This window comes from Polyodon spathula, unplaced genomic scaffold (genome assembly GCF_017654505.1).
Source record: "Polyodon spathula isolate WHYD16114869_AA unplaced genomic scaffold, ASM1765450v1 scaffolds_1591, whole genome shotgun sequence".
Lineage (NCBI taxonomy): Eukaryota > Metazoa > Chordata > Actinopteri > Acipenseriformes > Polyodontidae > Polyodon > Polyodon spathula.
In genome coordinates, this window is record NW_024473068.1 from 14,983 (window position 1) to 37,543 (window position 22,561).

The 22,561-nt window shown below is 44.9% G+C and overlaps 2 protein-coding genes across 3 annotated transcripts; both read left to right on the forward strand.

Annotated features, from left to right (window-relative positions):
* The first annotated feature begins 210 nt into the window (after positions 1–210).
* rab25b (RAB25, member RAS oncogene family b) lies at positions 211–9,198 on the forward strand. The gene is made up of 5 exons (XM_041243153.1): positions 211–467; positions 6,177–6,372; positions 7,269–7,462; positions 8,094–8,174; positions 8,686–9,198. Exons 1-5 carry the CDS (start codon positions 431–433, stop codon positions 8,814–8,816), a joined length of 639 nt encoding a protein of 212 aa, XP_041099087.1. The 5' UTR covers positions 211–430; the 3' UTR covers positions 8,817–9,198.
* A 3,305-nt stretch (positions 9,199–12,503) lies between these two features.
* Positions 12,504–22,275, forward strand: rab11al (RAB11a, member RAS oncogene family, like). 2 transcript variants are annotated; one of them, XM_041243152.1, is made up of 6 exons: positions 12,504–12,800; positions 17,030–17,225; positions 19,152–19,345; positions 19,882–19,962; positions 21,096–21,275; positions 21,999–22,275. In XM_041243152.1, exons 1-5 carry the CDS (start codon positions 12,761–12,763, stop codon positions 21,233–21,235), a joined length of 651 nt encoding a protein of 216 aa, XP_041099086.1. In that variant the 5' UTR covers positions 12,504–12,760; the 3' UTR covers positions 21,236–21,275; positions 21,999–22,275. The 2 variants fall into 2 exon arrangements, with proteins under 2 accessions (XP_041099086.1, XP_041099085.1); XM_041243151.1 differs by having other exon boundaries at positions 21,096–22,275.
* The last annotated feature ends 286 nt before the right edge of the window (positions 22,276–22,561 follow it).

Consider the following 22,561-nt stretch of genomic DNA (forward strand, 5'->3'; position numbering starts at 1 on the left):
TGAGCAGACATAAAACAGCAAGGGAGCTGCAGATCACACTGCCCTTCGTAGAGCGACACAGCAGGAAGTACAGTGTTCTGTTTACCTGGGCGAAGTAATGGTTAAACAGTCGCCATGGAGACAGAGTTAATGACTGCGGTGAGTGGGAGAGGCAAGCTCACCTCTACATGCAGAGGAGGAGGGGCCTGAGTCAACAAGCAGCATACCTGAATAACCTGCTGGAGCTGTCCTGCCTTAAACAACACACCGCCAAGAGAGAGAGCAAACGAACAGGCCGAGCCCAATCCACAACCCAGCAGCAATTCCTCAGGGGCTGAGACGGGACAGCGACAGAGGGAGGGAGGCTGGATTTGTGTTCCCAACCCAGGAAAGCCTCTGCTTTGATATTGCTGGTTTGTTGATAGCAGCAGAGCGGTCGGATGTTGAGAGAATGGGAACAGAGGAAGATTACAACTTTGTGTTTAAAGGTGAGAGCCTGGCATAGTTTCTATAGTTTTGTTGTTTTTTTTTTTTAAAAGCTGTCAAACAACAGGGACCGAACTAGACTCTTATAATGAATGGTAGGCCTTCTCAAACGTGGACAAACGCGACTCGACTCCTTAACCTGTATTGAACAAAGGCTTTGTTGCAGTACAGCAAGACTAGAGAACCTTACAGGTGATCCCAAATGATCTCACTCTGCTGTATTTGTTACTGTTTATTGATTTCACTTTTCAATCAATGCTTTGATCTATAGAATCAGGGCTGAATTAAGTCATATCGTCCACATTCAATCAGTAACTATCGTTTTTAAAGAGGGTTATCTACTCCTACTTTTTAAAAATCGAAAATTTCACCAGTTCTGTTTTTTTAGTTCCTATATTTTATGTCACAAAACGTGGGAAACAACTTGGTCTAAACCATTTAGACCCTATGTTCTGAACGAGGTAAAACACCTGTTCATTATGCATTCCTAGAACCAGAGAACTGAGTGATGTCACCCACATTCTCTTCAGCACCCTCCAGGTGTTTGTTTGTTGTTTTGCAGCGCTAGCGTGAATATTTCTCCTTTCAAAACCCTCACTCCAGGCTGGGTTAAAGGTTTGCAGATCTGCAGTACAGTTTCTCCAGGTGCTTGTTTTTTTTTTCCCTCTTGGTGCAGGAGCGTGACGACGCTGTCCCACTGTTACACTGCAGTCTGTTTAACCCTTCAGCTTGCTTTGTTCATTCGTACCCAACTAGAACCACTCAACTAATACAAGGCAATGTCTCTTCAGCACTCTGTAGCTGATTTATTAGTTGGACAATATGTGAATTTATCACCTTTCCAAAAGTAGAAGTTAATTAAAGAAGCACTTTGAAAATATGCTCTTTAGTGTTTTAGTAAAAGTGGTCTTTTTTATATAGGTGGGAAATAAGTGCAGTGTGGTCACCATAGAATAACCCTAATATTAAACAGTAGCTTCCAGTGACACGTACTCTGCACAGATCTGTCTGTTAAAATGATTGTAACTAGAGTTCAGTTCAATACATTTGTGCATCCATTCACTTTATAGGTCTCAAGTGTGCAGTTTTGAAAGAAACACATGTTTCACAGATATTTTAATTGTCAAACATCCAGTGCTACACTCTGTTAAGAGATCTCTGTTTGCAAGTCATGCTTTTCGCACTTCCTGTGCCAGCTGGAGAGTGAACTTGCCTCCATCCCTTCAGCTTCCCCTATTGACTGGCAGGCTTTCAGCCAATAACATGACTCAGAACTCACTGCTGTGTGAAATGACCAAGGCATCCATTCAAATCATGGTCAACTTTGGGCACCTGTGATATAAAATAATTTGTGCTAAAGAAGGTCTTTGAAGGTATGGTATTATAGGTTTTGTAGATATATTCAAAACTGTAGTGTGAAATGCATACACTATTTCAGTCATGAGAATAGCACAGGGGAACAGTACAGCATGGGGGAGCAGGGTACAGCACAAAGAGAGCAGGATACAGCACAGGGTAGCAGGGTACAGAGCAGTAATGTTATTGTATAGTCCTGCTGTGTTACAGGGCAGCCCTGTTAGCTTCATATTTGATTGCGTCGCCTACCAGGCCTCACCCCTACCCCCGTGCACGCTACACTCTCCCCTGCCAGCCTCAAGTCCACCCTCGGAAACTTGCTCACCAGGCTACAGGCTTCCGAGTGCACACTGGGGTACCTGCGCCCGCTACAGACCCCAATGTGGCGACCCACAGCTGAATACTACAGTATGTTTCTTAGCATTCAGATTCTGCCTCAATCAAGTTGACTCTTTGCTGTGTCGGGCCGGTCATACAAAGAGCACAAGAGAAAGTACACTGGCAGCTTGATAAGAGAGAGCCACCGAAACTCAGAAACACGTTATCACTCATTGAAAAGCTGATATCAATGCATGGAATCTGTTCCTATAGAACCTGTTGAGGGTCACACGTTTCAAAGGCTTTGCCATTGACATTGTGAGTGCGAGATCTACACTCCTGGCTCATAGATTCCAACGGAAATGTGACATAATAAAAGATACAAATAAATCCTGTATTTGGTAATGCCTGGTACTCTGTTTCGAATGCACTGCTTTGCGACTTTTTGCTGCTTGCGCGCTTTCAAAACTGCACAACTGCAACGCCACTCTGACACCTGAGACCGCACGCCTCACAGTCCCGGGACGTGCGATTAGCGGACTACAATTTTGTGAGGTCACCGTCAGCTTTACTTTCGACTGGTCGACTACAGTGTTTAAATAAATCCATTTTCAGAGTTTTGCCCTCGGTTATCATGAGTTAAAAGCATTCTAGTTATAATGCTAAATAAAACATTCCCATTGTCCCCATATCATGTTACATACATGCACATATTATACGAGATATTACTGACTCATGAGCATGCCTGGGAGAGGCCAAATTACAGGGTGGGGTGACAGGATTACTGAGGTGCGTTAAGAGAGCCGTGTAAATGATAATGCCCGCCTAGTAGCTTACAACTGAATTAAGGAGGCTGTGAAAGGCTTCAGATCCACGGTGCCCCAGAGGGCAGGCATCGCAGGCCAGGGCAGGCTGCATATTCAGCTGATCAGGATGCTCTCTGACGGGGGGGGGCTGCTTTGAATAGATTTTGCATAACGAAACATCACAAAGGTGCAGGGCTCATCTGAGCTTATTAAACTGCTGATCTCCACTCACAAACAGGAATGGGCATGAATAACCCAAGAGGTATTCAGAGTGACGGCCAGCCAGCTCACAAGAGAGCAGCATGTATCACACCTGCGGGGCATGCCCTTCGCAGCTCGGATGCTTTTGAAACACATGCTGCAGAAAATATTAGGGATTTTGCTTTACAGAATTTGGTGCTACACCAGGTTTAATAAAGTTTCCACGCCTTACAGGAAATCAGCTACACCTGCACTTCCTGGCTCACCCCAGCAGTGTCTTCAGGGTTACTGGCTGAAAGCAGGTCAGCCAATAGAGAAGCAGCTGGTGAGAGACGGGGACACCTTCCAGAGGACCAAGGAAGTGCAGCGCTAACTGAAAGCATGGCTAGCAAACAGAGATCTCTTAACCTTTACTGTAATGGAGACAGAGATCTCTTAACCTTTACTGTAATGGAGTTCTCACTACAGTTCTAGTTGCCTGCCAGGCTAAAGCTAGGGGACACACTAGGGGGCGCTGGTTACTGCTACAAAGATCTGATCCAGCCTGTGTTACATACGCATACTGGAACGGAAGAGCAGCTGCAGGACTTTAAAACAGTCCCTGCAATACCAGCTAAAGCCATGGCAAACATCATGAAAAGGTGCAGAAAATATAATGCCACTGAAAGCCACTTGCAGTTTAATTTCCTAAGAAGTCTCTGCTGCAGTCTCATGTGGAAGCTGATGACTGCACCTCGATTTTAGAATCTTGGAGTGTTGAAGGAATGCTGGGAGTGCTCTTTGCTCTGCGTCCTGCATCCTGTGTTCTGCGTTCTGTGTTCTGCATCCTGCATTCTGCGTTCTGTATTCTGTGTCCTGCGTTCTGTGTTCTGCATTCTGTGTTCTGCATCCTGCATCCTGCGTTCTGTATTCTGTGTCCTGCGTTCTGTGTTCTGCATTCTGTGTTCTGCGTTCTGCGTTCTGCGTCCTGCGTCCTGCGTCCTGCGTCCTGTGTTCTGTCCTGCGTCCTGCGTCCTGCGTCCTGTGTTCTGTGTTCTGCGTCCTGCGTTCTGCGTCCTGCGTCCTGCGTCCTGCGTCCTGCGTCCTGCGTCCTGCGTCCTGCGTCCTGCGTCCTGCGTCCTGCGTCCTGTGTTCTGCGTCCTGTGTCCTGCGTCCTGTGTCCTGCGTCCTGCGTCCTGCGTCCTGCGTCCTGCGTCCTGTGTCCTGCGTCCTGTGTTCTGCGTCCTGCGTCCTGCGTCCTGCGTCCTGCGTCCTGCGTCCTGCGTCCTGTGTTCTGCGTCCTGCGTCCTGCGTCCTGCGTCCTGCGTCCTGCGTCCTGCGTCCTGCGTTCTGCGTTCTGCGTCCTGCGTCCTGCGTCCTGCGTCCTGCGTCCTGTGTTCTGCGTCCTGTGTCCTGCGTCCTGCGTTCTGCGTCCTGCGTCCTGCGTCCTGCGTTCTGCGTCCTGCGTCCTGTGTTCTGTGTCCTGTGTTCTGTGTTCTGTGATGAAGGTGTTTAAAGAGGAAAAGGAAGGACCCTACAGACTCACAACAACATTCTACTCATGCAAACTGGCACACAGGTTATGCGTGCATATACACTGCTTACTGTGAAGAGACAGTTAGTAATCCACAACAACAGAGAAGTAGTAGTTACAGTAAAGTGATCTGAGATGCAGAGCATGTATTACACTGTCTACATATAATAGTTCTTACCTCTTTACCCTTATACAGGTCTACCGCAGTAAGCTTTGCTTTCACTGTGCTTTATTCCACTTGGCTGTGCTTTTACTGTGGGACACTTTCATAAGGGTTTGCATTGTTGCTGTCCCTGTACCTTTTCACAATGCTTCCTATAACTCTGACTCTATTGCAATACCTCCAGTGTTTTATTATAGTGCAGTGGCTACTTTCAGACCCTTTCCAGCCCCCATCCACTGTCCCAGGACAGCAGCATCTTCCATGACCCCCAACACGACCCCAGTCCAACTGAGCATCTCTGGGATGAACTTGAGCAATGTCTTTGTGATCCAGAGTAGAGGTTCTCAGTGTGTGACGTACACAAGAAATGATTACGTTTAAGAATGGAAGCTGGTAGTTTAATATTGAATACAGTATAGTGTCGTGCTAAATACAGGGGTGGCCTTAATATTGGCTTTTAAAAATGTAATATTTCCCACAGTAAAAGCACAGTAAAGTGCAATAAAGCACAAAGCATTGTAAAGCACAGAGAGGTATGGAAAGGCATATTGAAAAACAAACCATGGTAAACTAACCCTTATTAACTTTTATCACAGTAAAAGCACAGTAAAGTGTAATAAAGCACAGGGAAAGATTGGGAAAGATTTGGCAAGCATTGTAAAGCACAGAGAGGTCTGGTAAAGCATAGGGAAGCATTGTAAAGCACAGAGAGGTCTGGTAAAGCATAGGGAAGCATTGTAAAGCACAGAGAGGTCTGGTAAAGCATAGGGAAGCATTGTAAAGCACAGAGAGGTCTGGTAAAGCATAGGGAAGCATTGTAAAGCACAGAGAGGTCTGGTAAAGCATAGGGAAGCATTGTAAAGCACAGAGAGGTCTGGTAAAGCATAGGGAAGCATTGTAAAGCACAGAGAGGTCTGGTAAAGCATAGGGAAGCATTGTAAAGCACAGAGAGGTCTGGTAAAGCATAGGGAAGCATTGTAAAGCACAGAGAGGTCTGGTAAAGCACAGGGAAGCATTGTAAAGCACAGAGAGGTCTGGTAAAGCATAGGGAAGCATTGTAAAGCACAGAGAGGTCTGGTAAAGCATAGGGAAGCATTGTAAAGCACAGAGAGGTCTGGTAAAGCATAGGGAAGCATTGTAAAGCACAGAGAGGTATGGTAAAGCGTATCTCCTCCTATTGGCTGATGAGTTAATAATACTGACGCCTCTGCACCCTCTCTCTACTTGAACGGTCACAGTTTGCCCTGATGGCAGCCTTGGCACAGACTCCACAAGGTGTCGGAGGGTGTCTCCCGGCTCTGGTTCTGGGTTGACAGTCTCTGAGCTGCTTGCTGTGTGTGGCTTCTCTCCGCAGTGGTGCTGATCGGCGAGTCCGGGGTGGGGAAGAGTAACCTGCTGTCGCGCTTCACCAAGAACGAGTTCAACCACGACAGCCGCACCACCATCGGCGTGGAGTTCAGCACCAGGACCGTGCTGGTGGACGGGATGACCATCAAGGCGCAGATCTGGGACACGGCCGGGCTGGAGCGGTACCGGGCCATCACCTCCGCGTGAGTGCCGGGTGGGGTGGGTAACAAGCGACCTGAAACACAGACATGGTTTCAAACAACGACGGCTTCTTCATTTTCAAGCGTCCCCCGGGTATCTGCATCGGGATAAGAATGCTACAGCGGCAACTCACTTTTGAACAAATTTTACATTTTAAAGCATTTATATGCAAGTTTACAATCACATACATCCCAAAACGCCCCTTGCAGCCGCTAGAATAATTGATGTCCACTAGCTAGCTGCACTTAACAGTCATTTTAATATATGACATAAACTTTACTGGCAAAGAAACACAAACAGGTGACTAGATGTATTCAAATAAAGGACTGATCTTGGACTGAGGGAGCCGGTAACTCACACCCCTGTGGAGCTCCTTGGTATTGATTGGCTGGGAGATCGGTGGCTCTCCGGGGTTGTTGAGGGGAGTTGTGTTGAGGGCGTGTAAGCTTGTATTCTAGCCAAGCTAAGTCACACGACTCCGCTCTCCCACACGACTGTCTGATTCAGTCAGTCAGTCCTCCTGATGCAATGAATTAGGAACTTCTTCAATTACGAAGTAGAGAGGGCTAAAAATGTAGACGAGGAAGACAGCCACAGTGCATGAACACAAACACTAAGCCCTTCCTGGAATGGCATACAGCGCAGCGGCTGCTTTCTAGATCATTCAATCAGTGCTTTACCTATCACGTGTGTTACTAGAAGTTCAGTATACAAACAAAATGTGGATTCATAGAACAATTCTTGTTTAAGAAATTCCATATTTTAGTGGCGTTCCAGTACCTTCACATTTAGGACCGGTAATTAGACACTATAAAACAGCGTTACAATAACGTGCAGGGAATCAAACAGCTGAAGCGCAGACCCCCTAATAACACCAGCGCTGTCTGGTCCTCCGCAGGTATTATCGCGGGGCGGTGGGCGCCCTGCTGGTCTACGACATCGCCAAGCACACGACCTACGAGAATGTGGAGCGCTGGCTCAAGGAGCTGTACGACCACGCTGACCCCCACATTGTGGTCATGCTGGTGGGCAACAAGAGCGACCTTGCGGAGCTGCGGGCAGTGCCAACCGAGGAGGCCCAGGACTTCTCAGGTAACCAGGGCAACGACACAATGCAAGACAAGACAAGACAATAGCGTGCAATGCAATACAAGACAAGACAAGACAATAGAGTGCAATGCAATACAATACAAAGCAATTCAGACTTAAAAGAATCCAGTGTTTGAACCTGCTTAATGTCAGCTGGAATAGAGTTCCAAAAACCCAGGAGCACATAACGCTCCGAGTGCAGCCGATTTGAGACGATTCGGTTCATTTAACGCTCGTTTTTCCAATCCATTCAATCTAACTTATAACAGTTTTCCACGGTAACAGCGCACAATGCAATACACCACAGTGATAGCACGATACAGCATAGGAGACCATTGTAAAGAATAGGGAGGTATGCTAAAGCATATTAATAAATATGGCAAACCAAGGCATGGTAGATGCATTGTATAGTCACGGGGAAAGCATGATAAAACTGCAATTTAAACGCCTTTAATATGTTTAGCATTATGAGATGTACACTGGAGCACTGGCAGATGTGTTCAATTGTTGACGAGCGTCTCACATCTGCCTGTGAGGAGACGCCACTGTAGTTCGGCTTCCGTTGGCAGGGGGCGCTGTTGGCTAAAATAAGAGACATGTATTTGCTTATTAGATTTGTTGCTTGCTTTTCCAGAAAAGAATAAATTACTTTTCATCGAGACATCAGCCTTGGAATCAACGAATGTGGAGACGGCATTTCACAACGTACTCGCGGGTAATCACGTCTTTCTTTCTTTATTTCTTTATTTCATACAGCAGTATAACTCTGTTACACTGAGTAATAAAGCACTGGGGGACACTCATACATGCAGACAAACCGTGTCCAGGCAGCTGCTTGTTAAGCAGACCACTTTACATTGAGTTGAATGGCTGTCCACCGCCCTATTACACAAATTACAGGACTCAATTAACCCATCTTGTGGAGGAGAGAGGAAATTCTCATTATGGGCTACTTTGTGGAATCTTTTAAAATACGACCCAGTAACTTCTTCAACACAGCAGACCTGTATACCACTGTCGAGAAGATAACTGCGTTCAACACTGCTGGGAGGCAAGGCAAGCAAACTGAGAACTTAGTGCCGTACCAGACATGCTTGCTGTAGCATGTGTTTCTTTCGAAATTGCACATTTGAGAGCTAAGGGACGCGCAGAACGGGAAAGGGAATAGTCAGCTGCAATAAGGGGGTAATTTAACAATGGACAATCAGTTTTCTTTCTTTGTTTAGAAATCTACAAGAAGGTTGCCAGTAAGCAGGTGACTCGGGGCTCCATCAGCGCCGTGACTCTGTCCAATCAGAGCTCCTCTCCCGCCTCGGACCAGGCAGACGGGAAGAAGCCGTGCTGCATTAACGCGTGAAGAGCAGGGAGCCGGGAGGGGTGCCATTCCACAGGAGGAGCTGAGATGCAAACCCCAGGCTTCACCAAGAGCCGGCAAGAGGAGGGCCTTTAAAACACACTGCTTATTAGCAACTGTGTAGCTTGTCCACTTTGAACGATTTTTTACACAGCAGTATATATATATATATATATATATATATATATATATATATATATATATATATATATATATATATATATATATACTGGCAGTCACAGGGATGCTGTCATCAGCCTTGAAGCACAATGACTGGAATATTTATCACCCCTTTTTATCTCATATCCTTTATAAAAGTTCCCCATAGGAAAAGCATAGAAAAAGTATATTAAACACAGTGAAATCATAGCAAAGCATAGAGAAGCACTGTAAAGCACAGAGGGGTATGGTAAAGCATTGGGAAGCATTGTAAAGCACAGAGAGGTGTGGTAAAGCACAGGGAAGCATTGTAAAGCACAGAGAGGTCTGGTGAAGCATAGGGATGCATTGTAAAGCACAGAGGGGTCTGGTAAAGCATAGGGAAGCATTGTAGAGGTATGGTAAATGCATATGGTAACCATGGGGAAAATGACTATGGGAAACTTTTATAAAGGTTACTAGGTATGTTGGTGTCCTGAATTCCTTATCATCTCCTCTTTAAATATCGCTAATGATCAAACTATCAGACATGTGCTACCCCAAAAGCAGAATGTAGAATGACAAGGTGCTTTTATCATCAGGCCCCTTCCTCACTAAATATCTCAAGCCCTGAATAGATCATCATCTCCTCTTTAAATATATACTAAAGCAATCTGTCTCACCGGTGCTGTGGTTCCCCAAATATGATTCACTTGCTACCAATGCAGAATAACTGCGTGGGACAAGCGTTGTTCATTTTACCCCAAAACATGTTTCTGCAATGGAGGCTGCCAACAATGAAACCACATTGTGTTTTATACCAGTCTTTAAGCTGATGACATGATCATTCTGACCGACAGTGTATATATGAAGAAATATGCTTCATGCTTCCTGGTTCTTAGTCACTTCCTGTGTCGTAGTCACATGGTCTGATCACTGGACAGATAAGACAGGAAGTGATGGGGTAGCAGGAAGCCAAAGCAAATTGAAAACATTCAAAGGGACACAGGGAGAGGTGGGCTGGTGATAATGTTACTGATAAGAACACAGATTTGAAAGCCTTGCTTGGCTTCTCTTTAAAGACGTGCTAACCAAAGCTTCCAATACCTTACAGGTAGCAACATTATAGCTGATCCTCTTTGCCATTTTGTAGATTTCTCAGAAACATCTCAGCCGTACCCCTGCTCACTTCCTGTGCTGTAGGTCAGCTCCATGGTGCAGTCAGGCTAACCCAGGAAGTGATCAGGTGCCAGGAAACCATGCTTGCCAAATGCATATTGTGTCGGTTTAAAATTCTACTTTTTCTAAATAACATACAAATTTGTGCAGCATAACAGGGGCCCAGTGTTACTGCCGCTAACATTGCTTGTCGTTCTTTTTGTTTGCCTACTGAAGCATGTCTACATCAGATTGTATTCAGGGTAACTTCAAACGTCATCTTTGATTTTTTATAACGTTCCCTTATTAAATTTTCCTACAGCAAAGTGTAATAAAGCATAGGTAAGGACTGTAAAGGCCAACGGTATGTTAAGAAATATTTTAAAACATAGGAAGCTGCGTAGTATATGATAATCTTTATAAGGGCTGCATCAGTTATGAGTTCAAATAATTGTAACTCAATATAGAAACACTGGGAATGTTTGCAAACACCATATATCATGGAAATATGAGCAAACAACGAGGGGCTGCTTTTTACCCTTTCAAAAACATGTGTATGTATTTAAGCATGTGTGCATGTTTGATATGCCAATATTAAAAGTAGCATGGTCTTTGGAACAGCTTGAAAAATCCCCTGTTTGAATTTCAGTTTTGGCTCCTGGGTTAAATGTGATTGAGGAGGCTTCACGTGTCTTTGTGTTTTGCAGTGCCTGTAATCATTCCCGGTGCTTCTGCGGCTCCAATATTGAGTTCATTTGTCTCTAAGTCTGTCTTCACCCAGCTTTGAGCTGCTTTGAGCTCGTCTGGAGAATCCTAACAGCCAGCCCTGAACAGCCTTCCTCATGCCAGTCACATCATGTGAAATCCTTCGCATTCTCCACACGAGGTCATAGCAGCTTTGCAGGCAGGCTTGGAGAAACTCAATGGATTTGTGGGCAGGAAAACAGGTTTCAAAGGTGGGAGTTGAGGCTTTGCACCTTTTCAGGGGAATGTAAACAAACTGGACTGGTTGCTTTCTTGGTGATTGAGTAATGAATACCAAAAGCTAAACCCAGAAGGAATCCGGGTGACGACATTGTGCAATTGAGCATTGTGGGTTAATGCAGCTGTAATTATTGTGGGTTGCTGCAGCTTTGACTAAACCTGCCTGAGCTTGTGATTGCTCTGGTTTGACAAATAAAGAATGGCTGTGTTTTACTGAGTGCGTCTGTGATCATTTTTCAAATTAAACAGCACACCCTAGTGGCAACTTAATATATTTCTTCTTCTTTTTTGTTGTTTTTTTATTTGACAATTCCTTGTAAATTGTCATTGTTTATTTTAAAAATGAGAAAACAGGTGCAAATCATTTATGTGAAATATGGGGGGTGGGGGATACAGGATGTTTATTTTTTAAGTCTATTAGCTCTAACCACTAGACCACACTGTCTACCTCCCAGTTCCTCAACTCTAACCACTAGACCACACTGTCTACCTCCCAGCTCTATCCACTAGACCATGCTGCCTACCTCCCAGTTCCTCAGCTCTAACCACTAGACCACACTGTGTGCCTCCCAGCTCTAGCCACTAGACCATGCTGCCTACCTCCCAGTTCCTCAGCTCTAACCACTAGACCACACTGTCTACCTCCCAGCTCTAGCCACTAGACCATGCTGCCTACCTCCCAGTTCCTCAGCTCTAACCACTAGACCACACTGTCTACCTCCCAGCTCTAACCACTAGACCACACTGTCTACCTCCCAGCTCTATCCACTAGACCATGCTGCCTACCTCCCAGTTCCTCAGCTCTAACCACTAGACCACACTGTCTACCTCCCAGCTCTAGCCACTAGACCATGCTGCCTACCTCCCAGTTCCTCAGCTCTAACCACTAGACCACACTGTCTACCTCCCAGCTCTAGCCACTAGACCATGCTGCCTACCTCCCAGTTCCTCAGCTCTAACCACTAGACCACATTGCAGATCTGAGTCGAGGTAAGCAGTGTGACCTCGTAGAACCCAGCAGTGTGGATTAGAGGTTAGCTTTGAGGGACTGTTAGGGTGGAAGAGGTGTGGTTTAATAGGTGTACAGCCACGTCTACATATCAGTCAAGTGATATAATGACAGGTCTTTTACTGAGGAACGCTTTTCTCTCTCTTTTTTTGTGGTCACAAAAGAAATTCCACGCCCATCGACTTCCTCAGGTGAGGACACCTGCAAACTCGTTCGACCCGGCGTCAGAACACACCTGAAACTGAACTGTGACATCATCAAGGGGCGGGGGCGGGGGCGGTGAACGCGGTTTGAATGACGCGCGACACAACGAATCAGACAGCCGGTCTCAACAGGTGCGTACGACCAGCCAGCCAACGGGAAGCTGAGCCGGGGGCGGGGTGAAAGGAGTTGTTCGGAAACAGAAAAACCATCGAAGTTGCAGAAGGAAGTTAGTTTGGAGAGTCCTCCGAGGTTTTGCATTACAAACAGGGAAACGGTTGTGGTGGGGTTTCTTGCAGCTTGGCCATTGAGAAATAATTGTGACCTTTGTAGCAATTTAAAAAAAAAAAAAGAAAGAGTCATTTTGAGCAGTTTATTTGAAGGCAGCGGCGAGGGAAACAAGATTAACTCCGTCGGTTCCGAGCTGCATCGCGAATATCTACCGAAAAGGAAGGACATGAGCAACAAAGAGGACGAATATGACTATCTGTTTAAAAGTAAGTTCACTTTCTGAAAGTTAAGTGTGTCTCCTTGGGTGCAGGTTTGTGCATTTGACGTAGCCTGCGCGGAACGCGTTTTGACGCATTTTGTCACCGAGCTGGCTGCGCTGCGAAGAGACTCTGAATTCCCGTTTTCTTTTTCGTTTTGTCGAAAGTGGGAGTTGTTGTCGCGTTGCTGGTACGTTAAAACAATAAATGGAATAAAGCCAGGGTTGTTTCGAAGCGGTCGGCGTGGACGTGAGCGTGTTTTCCGTGTTAATATAAGCCTGTTGTGTTTTCCAGCATTGGAATCTAAAATGGGAGCCTTCCCTCACCCTGGCTGCGTTACGCTTCGTAGGGATGTGCCGGTTGCCAGACTGCATTGTGTTGAGCAATCGCGTGTAGATCACAGGATACTTGCAAAACAAGCGGTTGCTGTCGTTTTTTTGTAAGTGTGCATCGTAATCTGTGTTTAAAAAAAACAAAAAAACAGCTGAGATCATAAATACCACGGACCGATGTTTAGACCGCAACGGCCTCATATCTCTGTGAATTAAAACTGCACACGACAAAGACGGCGCGGACAATGCTGCCGGGAGGGGAAGGGTAACTCTGTGAATGAGCCCATTGTTTTAAAGTGAATTTGCACAGAAGTACGAAACCCCACCCTGATGAAAACGCCATCACCCCGTTTGGACGGCAGAGAGAACCTGCCACATTCAGCACACACTCATGCTAGCTGACTTCCCTCCCTGCACATGTCTGTCTAATCTATCATGAAGCCCTGGCGCGGTTTGCGTAATGTTAAAGCCGCAATTGCACATTGCTAAAGAGGGCTTCTCAGAGCCAATTGGTCTGTTAAATGTGTAACGCTTTGCAGATGTTAAATTTGATTAAACCTGGTTATAACAGAAGTTTAAATTCTTTGTCTAAAACTACAGACCAAGCAAATAAAGGATTCTTCTTGATGCTGTGATTGCTTGAAAGGGATGGAAATAAGATCCCCATTGCACAGCAATTTGATCCATTCCTGGTTTTAGCAGAGTTTAAGAAGACCCATCAGAGCTTGTCGTATATACACTGGGACTAATCAATCTCGTAGTAAAACCTGGAGTGGGTGAAACTGCTATCCAAATGGAGTCGGATTTCCTTCCCTGTAACAATATTTTACAGCAGTGTCTTCAGAATGGTCCACCTGGATCATCTCTTGTGAGGCTGTCCCTCGTGAAATGTCAGTCCTGGATTGGAAGGCACCTGCCAACCGAGCACCAACTATCACGGCCCTCTATCGACTTGGAACAGGGAGATGCAGCTTTTATTTTTCATCCTCAAACTATCAAACATTTCGTAGCGCTGAGTTTCGAAATACCAAAGAAAGTTAAGAGCAACGACTAAGGTTCTGGCTTGCGTTTAATAAAAAGACTTCTAATTCTTCAGTCCTCAATTAAACATTCACTCTGCTCTATGGCGCTTCTACCAGAAGTAACAAACAAAGATAATAAGACTTTTAATTACCAACCGAATGCACCCTGAACAGTAAGAAAACTAATTGAACAGATGTTCTGAATTCTTTTAAATTCAGACCTGCCTCTCGCAGTTTTAAAGGTGCTGTTTTAAACACATTTTTTCTCAATCAGTTTGTTATATATCTTAATTCTCTTGACTCGATTTAGACAGTTTACAGAGATGGTTTTCTTTTGTAATGCAATAGTGGACGGTGTCCCTGGTTTTCTGATGGCACCTCTGGGTATGTATGCTGTTCTACACACAGGACACAGGCTGGTTTTCCTTGGTTCTGCCCCCTGTAATACATCGTCATGCTTGTTACTTATGTCCTTGACGGGGTACGCATGTTACTGACATGCCCGCTGAAGCCATCCGGTTCTTTTGAACAGTTTTATCTATGATAAACAATCCTTCTGTGAAACCGTTCCAGGGGTGGCCAGCCCTGGTCACAGAGAGCTGCAGGGTCTTCTGGTTTTCGTTCCACCCGAGTTCTCGCCTAAGTGAAATGGTTATTTTCTTAATTAGCCAACGCTCATTTTTTTTCCCCCCAGGGCCTTTAGCCGTTAATGATTTAAAGATACCCAGAAAACCTGCAGGTGATGTGTGGGCCTGGTGCACAGCATCTCACTGCTGCTTTCCAGTGTGGAAGTCCTCCTGCTCTGTCTGTAGGGGCGGGGCGCTGGCAGGATTGCAAGGTCGTATATATTGGAATGAGGAAGGCTGGTCAGTGAAGTCTGTAAGCGGGGGGGGCTGGATTGCAAGGTCGTAATGTATTGGAATGAGGAAGGCTGGTCAGTGAAGGTCCTCAGGATTTCCAGCAAGCTCCCAGCCAAGTTCAGGCAGATTGAGAGGGTAAAATACCTCAGTATTACAGGAATAGAAGGCTGAAGCGCTCGAGCGATTGCAAACATCACAAAGGCAAGGAAATGCAATACAAATGTAATAAAATAACCTTCAAAGCTGCTTACTTACAGACTGTGATTTTAATGTATTCGTTGTGTTTTTTTGTGGTTATCATTCACAACATCCTGTGCAATGTGGAGTCATCTTTACTGAACTCTCAGCTTTATCAAGGTCACGTGCCTTCATTGTTGTCTCAGTGAGCTCTTAGGCTGGAGATACACAAGCAATCCTTAGTCAATTTTTTTTTTTGTCATCAGCTAGAATTGACAACTGGCTTGCCATGTGCACACTGGAAAACGGACAGTTATTTTAAGCAATTTGAAATTTGTTTCTGCAGCTGCTGTGGTAACTGGAATCATTTTACAAAGATGTCAAGTTTGGACCAGAGAGTGGCTGTGCCACCAAAACAGGCAAAATACTGAGTCTGGAGGTTCTTCAGTTTGTCTTTTACCTCCACTGGTGATTTCCTGATGCTCATTCCTTATACTAGTCCTTCTTTTTATATTGTGTCTTTTATATTCTGCATTCCTAATATCTCAGAAACATTTTCTATCGTGAAAAAAAACCCAATCAACTACAGCACTTCCTTGTTTGTCCTCTTGCCTGCAGCCGTACTTCCTTTATAGAGAAATCAGGTGATCAGAAAATGCAGTATCGCTGGCTGAACACACACACTCACACAGCACACAGAAACATTGTCAGCTGAACTGATAAAAATAGAGCAGTGGTCTGTTCTCTCCAGTTAAGAGACGTTTGGTCAGTTTTGAGTTTCCAAGAAAAAAATTGCTCTTATCTCCGGGCTTACGGCACCTTGATGTAAAAGGAGCACGGCCAGCTTGGATTGTAGAGCATCAGTGCGCTGAATATTCACAGCAGCTTAGAGCCATGCTGTGATCTTCTAAACCAGCGATGCGATTGTGTAGCGTTCTGATGTGAATTCATTCAGGGCTGCTGCTTGATAGCATTGCAGGTTACAGTCGGCTTGGTTGACCAAGTGTTGACAGTACGATTAGTGACTTGGGCGCCCCCCCCTCCCCAATAACTAAACAAAATAACCATTAGTCCTGATACAACAAATATGCCTGCTTTTAATGTGGAACCCACCATATAGTACTAGGTATTGTATTCATGAGTAAGTTTCAATATGCAGTGTCACACATTGCAGCGTTCTGCATTCTGTACAGTGCTGTCTTGCATTTCAATACTGTACTGCAAATTACAGGCGTGTTAACTTCCCCAAAGTGATACTAACAGCATGATTTTCAAAAGGGGCAAAATAAGAAGTGATTTCTAAGCGATTTTGGAAATCAGTTTTATAAATCTGATCAGGTCAGGTAACCAAAGCGAATTAATCAGGAGCCTGTCCCCATTGACTCCAATTGTATAATGTGGTGATACTAACCTGAAGGGAGATTGACAGGCGTGATATTGAGCAGGTTTCACTGTAAAATGTATTTAACAGCAAAACAAGTAATTGACGCTGTCGGCTCTCTCTGTGTACTCTATTAAACGCAAGGCAGCTTTCTGGCAACTGCTGAATCAGTTGTAAGGAAGGCACATTTTTCCTGAAAATTTGTATAGGTAAAGAATTAAAGCAACAATGCTGGAGACCTTGAAAAAGACCTTGTGGTTGAAACGCTAGGCACTGAATTCAATACCTTTCTGTTGGCGTTTCTAAATTCAGCAGTGTGCAGTGTATAGTAGTGCTGAATGCGACTGTGTTTGAAGTCTTGTGTGTGGCTTGTTGCTGTTCTAACAAGCTGCCTGATCCTGTAAAGCTTGTTTTGAAGGCTCTGGTTTTTCACGGCATGCTTGCTGTCTGTCTGTCGCTCCCCCAGTTGTGCTGATTGGAGACTCGGGCGTGGGGAAGACTAACCTCCTCTCCCGCTTCACCCGCAATGAGTTCAACCTGGAGAGCAAGAGCACCATCGGGGTGGAGTTCGCTACCCGCAGCATCAACGTGGAGGGCAAGACCGTGAAGGCACAGATCTGGGACACGGCCGGGCAGGAGCGCTACCGAGCCATCACGTCTGCGTGAGTGCCGGGGGCAGGGGGGGGGTCCGTTATCTTACTTCTGTAGCATTATCGCTGTTCCTCCGTGAAGAGGGTGCTCTCCAAGGCTTTCACCTCACTGTTACATTAGCGCTAAACAAATCATCCGTTGTCTTCCCTTTTTGTCAGCATTTAGAATGGCTTATTCAGTTAAAGGAAGCGTGGAAAGGACACCATTTAGTTTATTAAGAGTGTAACAATGTGTGTGTGGTTGGCATGTCGAGTTGGCTGAGCACTCTAGGCAGTGTGTTGGCCTTGTGCTCACACTTCCTGTGAGGGAAAAACTGACTGGTGATAGAACAAAATAACTTGAAACTGGCACTAGCCCTGCTGCTGCACCCAGTCCAGAACTGCACCTTGATTAGGTATATTATTAAAACTCACACTAGCCCTGCTCCTGCACCCAGTCCTGGGCTTCAGAACTGCACCTTGATTAGGTATATTATTGAAACTCACACTAGCCCTGCTGCTGCACCCAATCCTGGGTTTCAAAACCTCTCAGTAAGGTATATTATTGAAATGATCAGGGTTAGGGTTACTTATAATATAAGGCTTAGTTGTTGCTTAAAACTTATGCATACCTTTTAGGGAGGTGTAAGTTGTCCGTGGAATGAAAATACAAGAGTGCACGGCAACTTTTGCTGTGTGAGCTTCTCTTTGAAGATTATTTTGTTCATAGTTTTCGTTGTCAGCGAATCCTGTGAGGCTGCGTACATCCTCTTGATAATTATAGGATGTCCTTTTAAATCCTATTGGATTCTAAAGTATTACAGGATTTAATAGGATTAAAAAAAAATCTTGTAGGAATCATTTTAAAGTTCCTATGTGAATTATTTCAATTTCTGAAGGATTCCTATAAAACTTCTTATAGGACTTCCTATATATATATTAATATGTTTGAATGTATAAGTAAATATTTCTTTGTTATCCGTGTAAGGTACTGAGTATTTGAGACAGTTTAAGTTTTTATGAAATAGAAAATGTCTCGGACCCAGAACATTTATATAATAACATACATGTGAGTCCCAGTACAGAATATTCTTGAATTCGCTGTCTTGTTGGCTTGTCTGTCAGGAGAGACGACACTAGGAGGAGCCGTGGGAATTCAATTTTTAATCGTAACGTGTATCTAATTCATCTTGATTTTTATAAGTAGCACACAGACGTGTGGAGGTTTAATATATGAAGTATGAACAAAAAAAAAGTTTGCCCTCAGTGTCCCAATTGACAAAAAGGTACCGATTTTGAATCAGTTTCTCTTAACATTCCCATGAAATTATAGGTGTATTTTCGGTAGTTTAAAGGTCCTGTCCGTACATGTTTCTTGAGTGGGAGTTTGGATCTGTATCACTGTACCAAGCCCTCTGAAATATCCTCGCTTCTAATTGGCTACCGAGCAGTGATGACATCACCGACTTGGTATCAACCCGTCTTGATGATAAACTAAGCAAGTATTGTCTTAGGTACGTGTGGTGCAACTGAAATAAGAGAGCGCTTGGTTATAAACTAACTAATGACAGCTAAGGACTTGGTAGAGACTTTACGTTAGGAATGAACTTGCGCATAGCTGGTGTAGCCCAGCCCTGGGGTTCAGAACTCCTTATTCAGGTATGTTATTAAAATGACCAGGTGCGGAAGTTTGAACAATGACGTCCCTGGTAAATCGGAATGGACTGCTTTTCTAACTAATTGCAAGCCACACCTGAGTCTGTAGGTTTAATCAAAGGAGTTGTTCGTGCAGTTATAAGGGAGGAACAATTAGGTTGAACAGCATTTAAATAAGATACTTTAATTGAAGGGAGTTCTGAAAACCTGGACCGGGTGCAGGTCTGGATCTGATCTCCAGAGTAATTGAATTAGAAAGCGGTTGACTAGCAGTAGCTGTGACTGCAGTGTTTGGCCCTGCAGGTATTACCGCGGGGCAGTGGGCGCGCTGCTGGTCTACGACATCGCCAAGCACCTGACCTACGAGAACGGAGAGCGCTGGCTGAAGGAGCTGCGGGACCACGCTGACAGCAACATCGTCATCATGCTGGTGGGCAACAAGAGCGACCTGCGGCACCTTCGCGCTGTGCCCACTGACGAGGCCCGGGCGTTCGCTGGTAACACACGCAGAGACACACCCAGACAGACAGCTAGACAGACAGTCACTGATCTTACTAACATTTTACTGTCTCCCCTTTAACACGTAAATTTATTTTTTCTTGGGGGGGGGGGGGGGGGGGGGGGGGGGGGGGGGGATCTGAAGGGCTGTATTAACAGAATAGTAGAGAGAAAATGAGCTGATCATGATGTCTTCTGTTCTGCACTGACAGCTTTGGCAGGGTCTGTATGTTCCTGATCTGCTTGTTCAGTAGCACGTAGGCGGCTGATTTAACAGCTGTAGCTGAACGCCTAGAATCTTAATTATTTATATATATAGCAGTGCAAGTACTAACAGTTTTCAATTTGTCAGTTTTTCGTTAAGTATATAGGGAAACTACAAAGCAGTGTGCAATTCAATGTTAACATTACCTTATTCAGCAGGTTTCAGTCGACTTCATGAATCAAAAATAGTTAATTCTATATAGTGGTGCAACATTTTTGGCCATAGCTGTACATTGTATTACAGTAACTGTAATCATTTTTCCCGTTCCAGAGAAGAATGGCCTGTCGTTTATTGAGACCTCCGCGCTGGACTCCTCAAATGTAGAACTGGCTTTTCAGACCAGTCTGACAGGTGAGCATGGAACCCCTCAGCGCCCCCGGGCACGCCCTGAACCTCAGACATGGGCCTTTTCTCATGAGTGTTTGAATGGGATCAAAATACATTGCTGAACATTGTGCTGTGACCGTTTTGCAGCCTGTAAAGGTTTAGTGCCATCTCTTCATAAAGCTCCCTGCCTCTGTCCTGTGTTTATCTTGTGAGGTGTCGTACAGCCAGGTGTAACGGAGGTTTTAAAAAAAAAAACAGATGTTCTTGCTCTTCGACACACATGACAGATAGGAGCCTAGCGATTAGTTGTGTATCGATGAATCCGGATGCTTTCTGTACACGATGTGTAGTAGTAGAGGTGTGTGTCATTAGTGTCTCGAGACCAAAAACGCAATGCCACAGCTCATTGTAGATCACCAAGCGGTTCCTGAATGAAGAACAAGTGCATGCTGTACCTGTCCCAAGAACAAAGTGTTTCACCGCTGAGTGATCGCTTCTGCATCGGACGTCCAGGTGATGTACAAGAGGAGAGGGAGAACTGCAGTACCCTCTTAGCCAGTACGGTATCTCTCAACAAGCTCTGATTTAAAGACAGCTGGAGGGCTGGAAATATGTCGGGAGTGTACAAACATCAAAAACGAGATTGATAATGAAACTAGTAATGAAATGTTTTTGTTGTCACTTCAGTGTTGTTTTTTATTTTACCTGTTTCATTAGTCATGTGCCAATAGATGGCGCCGACACCCATGTAATGACTTCGGCTTCTGTACCTCTGTGGCTGGCGTGTTTTTGTTTTATGTTTTTTTTTTTTAATTGGTGTCCTTTTTTTTTTTTTTTTGCAGATCGCCAGAAATCAGTGTTTTATGGATTGACCCTTTTTTTGTTATTGTTCAAAATTACAATTTCCATTTTGAAGTGTTAAGACACCCTAATAATTGATCAAATGAAATAACAGCACAGTCCTGGTGTATCTATTACTGCACCATGAACCAGGGTTGTGGGAGTGAACGCAGAATACAGTAAACATCTGTCATTGAATATAGTTTCTCTTGGTGTGTCTAAATGGATGAATGGATATCTAGCCATCCTATGGCACATGGAGAGAGAGATTTATTCATTTACTATAAAACCTTGCCCTCTGTTTATTTGTTCCACAGAGATCTACAGGATTGTGTCTCAGAGGCAGATGTCCGGCCGGCCTGACTCGGACTTCGCTCCCAGCAGTAACGTGGTTCCCATCACCGTGCAGCCCACGAACCAGGCGCCGAAGCAGGGAGCCTGCTGCCAGAACATGTGACCTCCCCCCCTCCACCCCAACCCAACCCCCCCAGGGCACGGTGAGGCTGGGAGACGACGCCACCAGGAGGCGCTCATGGAGCGGTGCCTTGCAGTCCTGCCAATCAGAACGAGGGGGGTCATTGTAACACCCGGACCCCCGACACTGAGAGCAGCACCTGCACGGCTTGCAATCTTTATTTTATTGGGTTTTCATTTTGAACGCTGTGTGAGCTGGGGGTTGTTGGCAAGGCAAAGATCTGTTTCCAGCGGAGCAGTTTCTGCTTGTGTGCATACTGTACCTTCAACGTATTTTGGGGGGGGGGGTGTGTGGATTTTATAAGAGTTTAAGACACAGACTTCTCCATTCAACAGCCTCATCTGAAAGTGGTGCTTTTAATTTTTTCCATTTAAAGGGGTCCACCAAACATTTTTTTTTCCCTGTTATTAAATATTCACGCAAGTTCCTGGCTAACTTGTCCTGGCTGGTTTCACAGACCCAGATTGGCACTTATCTGGGACTTCAGTACCATAATCCAGTTGCTAAACTGGGACACGTGAAACTAGCCATTTTGAAGTGACCAACCAAACAATTCGTCAATGTTACCCAATATGTCTTGCCATGCCTTTGTAGATCTGCCATGTCCTGTTTGAAAGATGCATGCATTCTGCTCGTGTTCAACAGTCTGGTTTTTTTTTTTTTTTTTCATACTGCTTAAATTTTGTGTTACAAAGAAGTGGAGTATCAACTCTGCAACCATTAAAAGTGTGCTTCTCTTTCATAGAGGAAGGTGTGGGATCTAAGAAGGGATGCCGAACTGCGTCCGGTTCGCTTGGCATTGCTTTGTCCGCCCCGTGTACCCGGTGGAGCTCCTTGTGTTTCTCTCCGGGGGCTGCATCCGGCTTTCCTGCATCGCTGGAGGTTCTTGTGTTGAGGCAGGGTTTTAATTCAAACTAGAAAGTCTGTGTTTTGATTAAATTAGCCAGTATGTTTGTCCACGTGGTTTCCTGGTAAATTGTACTTTTATAATTCCTGACTGGTTTGAATTGAGTAAGTGGTTTCAATAGTCCTTTTTAATCTATTTATTTATTTGCACCCCCCCCTTTTACTATTTTTATGGTGTTTGTAATCATTCTGGGTTCTGATTGTTCCAATGTCTTTTTTTTTTTTCTGCCTTTACCTAACTTTGAGCTCGCCTGGAGAATCCTAACAGCCAGGACTGAACAGCCTTCCTCATGGCATTCATATCATTTGACGGTGTGACCTTTCAATGTCAGTTGTCACATGATTTGAACTGAGATAAGGAAGGCTGACCAGTCCCTGCACAGAGGATTCTCCAGACGAACT